This window comes from Ctenocephalides felis, unplaced genomic scaffold (genome assembly GCF_003426905.1).
Source record: "Ctenocephalides felis isolate EL2017-DRISC unplaced genomic scaffold, ASM342690v1 CF-g0.4_SCAFFOLD_01886, whole genome shotgun sequence".
NCBI lineage: Eukaryota > Metazoa > Arthropoda > Insecta > Siphonaptera > Pulicidae > Ctenocephalides > Ctenocephalides felis.
In genome coordinates, this window is record NW_020538040.1 from 91,500,568 (window position 1) to 91,509,765 (window position 9,198).

The following is a 9,198-nucleotide window of genomic DNA, read 5'->3' on the forward strand; positions in this document are numbered from 1 at the left end:
TTCAAACACTAATAATACGGCGTGATAAAAATGGCATTTTTGTTTATTTCATCGGACTTTTCTTTAAACCTACTTATAAATGTACGATGATTTCAAAAGTACTTTCCGTTTTTCTGTACCAGCTCCTCTTCTTTAGTTCTAAGGAACGACACCCATTAGTCATTTTGGCTAGGATTATCACAGTTTGACGTATAACTAAGAGTTTTGACTGCTGTTTTTGGTATGACTCCAACTCTAATATATTATGCGCATAGTTCAGATAGTTATTAATACATCTATGGTGAATATGTTTTCGACCAATACCGAAAACCTATATCAAACTGCGCAAAAACAGCTTATTTCAACCACTTTAAAATTAAATTGCGCAACAAAGATAAATAAGTTGTTTACTTTAATATCCCTAAGAAAAAAGAAATGCTATAATTTTAATACCGCGCTAATTTAGAAAAAAAATCTCAGTATCAGCACGACGACTATTTTATCTCTGTGGTAAATAACAATGGAACAAATTTAGGCAACAAAAGCAAATGTTTATACACCATGACCCCAATGGTCTGGAGTCTACTCACGATTCGCAACTTACGACATCTATCTATGCTAATCATGATCAACCTAAAACATCAAAATCTTCTGTCTATCATGTAATGGTTCGAAAGACCAACGGTAAAAGAGAAGACAGAAAGTGTTAAAAACTGATATATTCGATGATTGCCAAATTAAGCAGTAAAATCGAGAAGAAATCTAGGGAATCAGGCGAGCGAATCCACCATTGGAGTAGCGATATCAAAAGGGGTGGGACGTCCACATGGTGGCTGATAAATCTTGGAACTTACGACGAAATCAGTGAGATCTTGTCCAGGGTCGAAAATTATATAAAAAACTTTTGAAGGCGTAGAATAAAATATGTGTTAATTTTCATTGTAATTTTAAGTAAACTTAGCACATCTCAAAAAACTAGAGCTGTTCGCTAAGTTCTTCAACATTTTTTGGAATCCCCATGCTCGAGTTACATAAAAACTCTCATAACATCCCAGGAAACAATTTACTGTCACGCAATGTATGTATTATTAACTTTTTGTTAATATAGAAGTTATAATTGCGGGTTTATATTAAGTATTAAATGTAATATCAACACATGTTAAAGCACACACACACATATATATATATAAATATATATATATATATATATATATATATAATAATATAATAATATAATATAATATATATATATAATATATATATAATATATATATATATAATATATATATATATATATATATATATATATATATATATATACGAGTCGGTAGTAAGAAAAACCATAAATATTAAAGAACATTCATTTTGTGTATTTTTAACGCTAAGAATGTCATCAAGTAGTCGCAGTTCAGATATAATAATAATAATGCAAAATTTAGGAATCACTCATAATTTTCTTCTCTACATAAAAATATCAGTCAGTTAATTATATTTAATATTATACCCTCAAACATAATTTTTAATAGTTTTAAATTACCAATATGACAAATATTATTACTATATAAATACATATACTTAAATCGTACCCTAATGTCACAACAATTAAATTCATTACGATCCATTTTACGAGTTTTTGATTCTGTCGTTTCTGATTCTAAAAGTTTCTTGTAAATATATGTTTACTTTTTTTAAAGCGTGATTTCATCGTATTCAGATATACGAGTTTTTATTTTTCACATGTCTCATTCAAAAAAGAGAACGAATGTATACTCTATTATGATCATTAATAATAATACGAGAACTTTACTGATAATATATAATACTGCAGTTATAACAATACAAATGCTAATTGTCGGCGATATCCATAACAATTAAAATGATATATCGCTTATTATAAAAATAATCAATTACATAAAACTATAATTAATACATCCGTTTCAAAATTTTAAGTCATTATTGCAATAATACATTAACTCGTTGTGACAATGCAAATATATTTATGATTTAGCACATTATCAATTTATTATTGCATTATTGTCATAATCGTCACATCAATTTCAATTTGTATTTATAATTGTATTAAGCACGATTATTTATTCGATAATCGAGATTATTCATTCATTACAATTATGAGTGAGTTAATTGACTATTTATGGCTAGAATAGTTTAATTCAACTCGGTAAATCGTGAATAGAATTTGTTTAAATCAAATTAATTAGTATAATGCAACGTGAACAACAAATGCTATTTAAGGATATAATAAAAAACAGTTTTTTATATAAATCAATTTTTTTTATTCAGAAAGCGGTCTTTTAGTAAGAACTTTATTATTCTATTATATGTAATACTTTTTATCTAGGATATTATATTATATTTTATATTTTTCTATCTGCAGTGATACTACGCTACTTCGCGTACTTCGTTCCGCGTGAAAGTTTGTTATATGAAAAGTTAGCTATGCAAAACGCTGCTTTTCTATACATATATATAACAATAAAATTAATTTGTTCTGTAATTAGAAATATGGCCATAGAATATAAGATATATTTTACATATTATCAAGACATTAAAAAAATATTACTAATTTTTGAAATAAGTTATTATCAGATTTACACTGCTTCCATTTTAGACTTTTTAGCTCCTGAACTTTTAAAGAAACTGTCGATAATTGTTTCTTTTATTCTCTTCTTTAAACCTACCCCAAATGAAAAGTCATCATTGTACTAATTTCTGATTTTCTTAGCATCAGTAAACATTTACTAATTCTTGCACTTCTTTCTATTTGACCAGAAAGTCCTTTATTGACTAGAAATCTGCTGACTGATCTTTTCTTCTTCGGTTTATGATCATGCACTTCTAAAACTTTCTCAAGAATGAGAAGTTTGAATGTGAATTACCCAATCCAATAAGTTTATTTTCACAGCGGGGCAAAAATTTACAAGGTCCACTCTTTCAATTAATTTGAGCAATATATTTGACCACAACTGACAACGGTTTAGTACGTTGTGTAAAGCAAAGTTCGTTGTGTAAAATGTTCGTGCCCGAAAAAAAAGCTCGTTATGCGCAGCGTCCATCGTGCGTGGCGTATGTTGTGCGGAGTATCACTTTATATATTTTTTTCGCTTTTGAGTCTTGCATTAAATTCTATTTAAATTTTTTCAGAATTTGATAAAAATGCGACTTGTTCGTTTGTTTCCATAACATTTGTTAATTTACCAATTGATTTTTAAAAAACCGGGACAATCCGGGACAAAAGATATGAATCCTGGACAAATATTGCTTTTAGAGAAACCCGAGGCACAAGTTGAAAATCCGGAATCACCATCCGTTGGGTATGGTCACCTTATTTTTAATGTGAATGGATTGGTTAAAACAAATTCCTACAGAAGTACAAAAAACAGCGTATAAAACGTAATCAACTCTTTGAATACAAAACAATGCATTGCCTATGTCATTCATCATTTCAGAACATTTTAAACTTGACAAATATGAATACGGTAGCTATATGTAATGAGATATATATAATGGCATATCATTGTTTTATATGTAGAACATTTCAATTAGTTTGATGTCGTTACATCACTTAAAAATTACAATGTTTTCTAGATCCGACTACAGCCTGACTGACAACGTAAGCACTAATGCGGATTACGCAAGCAGTAACCGCGCGATGTACGATGACAGTCGAGATTCAGTAAATTCGCTCAGCCGAAGCGAACGGAGTGTAATAGCGGCAAGTCTGGACGAAGAGGCCGACGAATTGCGCCGCAGTTTGGATGCATGCTGCAAAATACTACAGCGGCAGCAGCAACATCAGGCCATAACAGCACCTGCTCCGAGCAGAGCTGACTCGCAGGTACCGAAGAAAGGCTGCGTTTTACGAGTTTGACAGTAATTGCATGTTACTTGTTTTGGTTATTGAAAAGAATATTGGAAATGTTTAAAAATAAGGTAAAGTGATGAATTAACTTTGCATACAGCATTAGTAATTATTTTGCAGATATATTAACCTTAATGATTTTTCGGGTACATATTTATTGTCAAATTATTTTTTTTATATACGCGTATATTTGAAAACAAAACTGCGCATAAATCCGCTGAACGTGATCTAATTTTATTGTAAATATTGTTAATTACTAGAGCTCTGACACAGCTGACCATAATTTTCGCAATAATAGTTAATTAAATTTAAGCGTATTTTTATGACGCGCCATGACGTCTGTTCAGTTCGAGTAACGTATTAATTTCGAATAACATATTTATTTCTGATGTTAATACTTCAGCTTCAGTTGAAATTGTTTCAAATATTTTATTTAACATTTAAAAGCAAGTTGAGTATAATATTGAAAATTAAAAAGTTACAGATTTGCCTTCACATTCAATTTTTTATAAATAATAATTATTGTATAAATGAAGTATACTTTAAAATCACATTATTTGTATTATTTTTTATTATAATTTATAATTTGTATTATTTTCTGAAAGTTTATTGCAATATAATACATTTTATGGCACAATTTCAATGCCTTAAAAATTTCTTTTTAAATTTTTTTGTCATTATTTATCATAACCAATCTGATTCTTTGGTTTAATGAGGTTATTTGCTGTTGGGTGCATGATATTTAAAAATTCTTTCATATATTGCTTGTCAATTTATTAACTTCCTGAAGGAGAAGTTTATGTTTTCATCAAAAAATCCGATTCGCTAATTTTATGTTTTCTCGACGTTTCAAGCGATTCTGAATCGAATGAGACCAAATTTGAAAAAAGTATGTGTGTGTATGTATGTGTGTGTGTGTCTGTGAACAGATTTTTTGCCGTAAATCGACGTTTTCTCAAAAATGGCTGGACCAATTTTGAAAATTTAAAAGCCATTCGATGTATCTCGATGAGGACTAGCGTTTATCAATTTTGCGCGACAAACAGCCAAGCCGTTTCTTTGTGAATAGCAGAAAAGTGAAAAAATTTTCGTCCACGTTTTAGCTCGCAGTTCTGAATCAATCTTGAAAATTCAAAAACTGTTCGAATGATATTGATTGGGAATCGTGCTGATGAGTTGTTGGTAGAGATCGGCCCGGCCGTTTTCTTGTAATAAAGTGTTAAAAAAATTTTTTCGACGATTATTATTATTATTTTTTTAACGGTAGATACCATAGTCTTCTAGATCATACTAAAATATTACGGCTCTATGACAATTGGTTTAATTTTGAAAATTCGTCAAAGTTTGCAAAAATTGGTATCGTTTTTTTGGCATTTGTCAAAATTAGACCTTTTATCGACGTCTTCTCAAAAATGCCTAAACCGATTTCTGAAATTTAAAAGCCATTTGATGTATCTCAATGAGGACTATCGTTTGTCAGTTTTGTGCGACGATCTGCAAAGCCGTTTCTTTGTAATTTGAAAAAAATTGTTTAACTTTTCGTCCACATTTAAGCTCATACCACCGAATCGATTTTAAAAATCAAAAACTATTAGTTGGGAATGATACTGATTAGTTTTAGGTAAAAATCTACCGAGCCGTTTTCTTGTAATTTGTTGTTGAAAAAAAAATTGAGCCGATTTTTATGAAACTTTTTTTGATGTATATATCATGATCTTATACAACTTATTGAAATATTACGACCTTATGACAACTAGTTTAATTTTAAAAATTTATCAAAGTTTAAGAAAATGAGTAGTTTTTTTGACGTTTGTTAAAATTAAAATTGGACGATTTAACTTGGTATAACAATAGAGTACTTGGTTTTAATGAACATATCAAGCCATTAAAGTCCTATGGAAACTGGTTCAATTATAACAATTGTTGATTTCTTAATATGTATTTACTTTTCGAAAATACTCCGTGTCAAAGTGTTCGCTCGTATATTCACAACTACACATATCGGGAAGTTCATGTAACTTGCCTCAAGGCAAAATACCAAATCAACTAGTTAGACCTTGCGGCAACTTTCTTTACAGTCTTCCGATGGGAAATTGTTTTTGCAGATATTTTATTAGTGTGTTAGAATGGTATTATCTCTTTTAATGTTATTTCATGCCTCTCTCCTGCGCATATTTGATGTTTAGATTTAGATCTCGTTGAATTGTGACGTTGGAGACATACGAGGGCGCGTTTAATATGGCTTGTACTGATTTTGACTGTGCTCTTTGGATGGTTTTTAAGCTTAATAATATTGGGTCCAAAAATATGTCATTTATCTATATTATCTATATTTAAATTAAAGTATAAACTGATAATAAATTTAAATTCAAATAAAAAATCTAAATCCTCATATACTTATTATTCAAAGGATACGCAACGATCTTATGGAAGTGCTGCGAATAGCTTCACATCCGAAGTTAGTAGTCTGCTACAATCGAGTGGTATGCAGGATTCACCTCCACGGGCTACCAGTCCAACAATGGAAGTCCGCGATCTTCTGGACAAAATAAAACGTCTGCAGGAGGACGCACTGACCTCCGCAAGTAGTTCGGGAGCAGGATCTTCCGCAGTGACAGCTTCACAACCGTTACAAAGGCCTAGCACATTTGCCCAATTGAGACGGAAGCGTTGCTTTGACAAAAGTGCAAAAGCATTGTATGCACCTTTACATACAGCAGCCACGCCAGGTTGCGTGAGATCAACAGGTGAGGGTAGATTAATTATGATTAAAATTCAAACTAGTGGTGCAAGGTTTCGTGCCCTTAGACAAATTGCTGGAATATCCCGTACCATAATTTGAATTTTTTAAAACTTTACAATTTTTGAAAAATTTTGAGAATTTTGATTTTTGAAAATTTTAGAATTGTTGAGAAATTGGATTTTTTGGCAAGTAATTGCAAAAAAAATCGAAAATGAAAATTTTTATATATCTTTATGTTTCAAAGCCTTCTGAACATTTTGGCATACCTTAGAAAAAATAGATGTATGTGTGTGTGTGCGTGTTTGTGTGTGTGGATACAAATTTTCGTCGACGATTTCGGGAACACTGATCAACTGATTTAAATACATAATTCAAAAAACATTTGATTTATATTGATAAGGAGACGTGCTAATTAGTTTTTGGCGAAGGCAAGTCTAGCCGTTCCGAAGATACGGGGCAAAAAGTGCCAAAAACGGTAACTCAGTTTTTAAGAGAACGGAGCGTCCGATTTTAATAATTCAAAAAACATTTTACTTGTATTGACAAGGTGAAGAACCGATCAAATTTTCATAAAGGCAAGTCGAGCGGTTTCGGAGATCTAATAAAAAAAGTAAAAAAAATGCCATTTGGCGGTCAAAAATGATCATTAGACATATGCACATAAAATTATCAGATATTTTATAGAGATTTTAATAATAAGTATAAATTTTGTTTGCATTCCTATGGGTTCCGTACCAATATTTATTCGTTAGACGGCGACGCGGCGCTTACGCGCTTTGACATTTTGTCTCTAAGCAGGTAAAGCAGTACGATTGCTTTGAAAAAAAGTTCAGAATTTCCAAAATATGTCAAAATAAAAAAAACTTTAAAAAAAAGTAATTTTTTGTCAAATTCCTAGTTTCTCAAAAATCTATTTTTTTCGAAGTAAAGTTTTTTCAAAAATGTTAATCGTTTTTAAAAAAATAATAATATTTGGTACGGGAAGTTCCAGCAATTTGCCTTAAGGCTCGATTCCCTAATTGCCTTAAGACAGAATTCCACTCACAGCTAGTTTTATTTTCAACCCGTATACTTACTTATACAAAACTAGTAAAGAATACATCATTAATTAGTATATACTGTATATTGTGTTACATTAGATCTGCTTAAAGTTAGTTTATTAATACATGTTTTTTATTTCCGTAGGCCGTCCCGGTTGGCTGTCCCGATCAGCCCCAGCGACTCCTGGAACGATCGCCGACGCCAGCCCCCTGCTCGCCGAGCCACGGGACGATGGAGAAATGTTGTAGATAAATGAATTGAAATGATATATTGAGATCAGCTCACAAAGCGTGATTATTTTTATAGTGCGATATATAGGCTTAAATAGCAACGTGCCACGGACGAGGTGCCAATTGATTCATTTGCAAACCAAAAGAAAATTAACGGTAGCAAGTATGGTTTCTTTAATTCAAATATTTTACGCGAAATCCAGAACTTATAGAAAGAAACTATATTGCTTATATCTAGTGTAGATATATAACTTATATTATGGTCGTTTGCATTCAAACTAAAATGTGAACCAAACGTGATAAATTTTAGAAACGAAAGATAATATTATTTATTATAATATAGTAATGCGGGCAATAATGACTACTGAAACGTAATCGAATTAATAATGGTCTAATATATTGAATAGAATATTCGGGATGTATAAGTAAGTATTTATGATATAATCACAGGTGGCCAATTATGTACCTTTCAAGATTATTTTGATGTTACAAATAGAATTATTTACACATTCAAAGTTTACTAGTCTATTTCCATATATGTTATGTTTGAAATGTAAATACGAGAGAGTTAATTTACTACATTCTGCTTCAAAAATTGGTATAAAAACGCTCACACTATAACAGAATCGCAAAGAGTATTTTCTTATTTATACATTTAAGTTGTACTAAATAAAATAAGATTTATATAATAGCACTTTTTATATATAAGTGATAAAAGTATGGTTGATAAATCATATTTCTAACAATAAAGAGCTAATTCCTCAAATTAGTGTATATTTGTAAAAATGAAGACTATATAAGTAACCCTAACACAAGTTCCAGATTATGTTTTTTGTGACGAAATAAACATCAAATGGGTATATAGTTCAAATTTATACAATATTTTATACATTATAGGTATATTACTAAAAAAGCATTTGAAATGTATTGTTTGGTGCATGACAATATTATATTCTGAATGAAGGTTCTAATCACAACGGCCATAAATTAATGAAATTAAACTATGCTGAAGATATTCGACAACTGATTTTTACATTGTGATTTTCTAAAACAAGACCTAACCTATTTAAATTTTTAACAAATTATATTTTAGTGTTTATGAATAAATTATATCATTATATAATTTTTAATTTATTAAGTTCGTAAAAGCAATGAAACTAAAAAGCAATATTTTATTATAAAATAATTCATAATTCTATTTTCTTACACTCAAATAAATATTTATGAACTATTTTTTAAATTATTCTCATTTTTAATGGCCTACTGAAAATTTTAAAATACTCTAATGTTTATTTCGTCTATCAACTTTTTGACTACACGCTGTA

The 9,198-nt window shown here is 30.2% G+C and overlaps 1 protein-coding gene across 1 annotated transcript in view; it reads left to right on the plus strand.

Annotated features, from left to right (window-relative positions):
* Positions 1-8,491, plus strand: part of LOC113375525 — a 42,804-nt gene extending 34,313 nt beyond the window's left edge. Inside the window, exons 6-8 of the mRNA XM_026615457.1 lie at positions 3,586-3,835; positions 6,270-6,606; positions 7,788-8,491. Coding sequence (XP_026471242.1) covers positions 3,586-3,835; positions 6,270-6,606; positions 7,788-7,891 — 691 coding nt within the window. The 3' untranslated portion in view covers positions 7,892-8,491. The remainder of the gene's footprint in view (positions 1-3,585; positions 3,836-6,269; positions 6,607-7,787) is intronic.
* Positions 8,492-9,198: the final 707 nt, after the last annotated feature.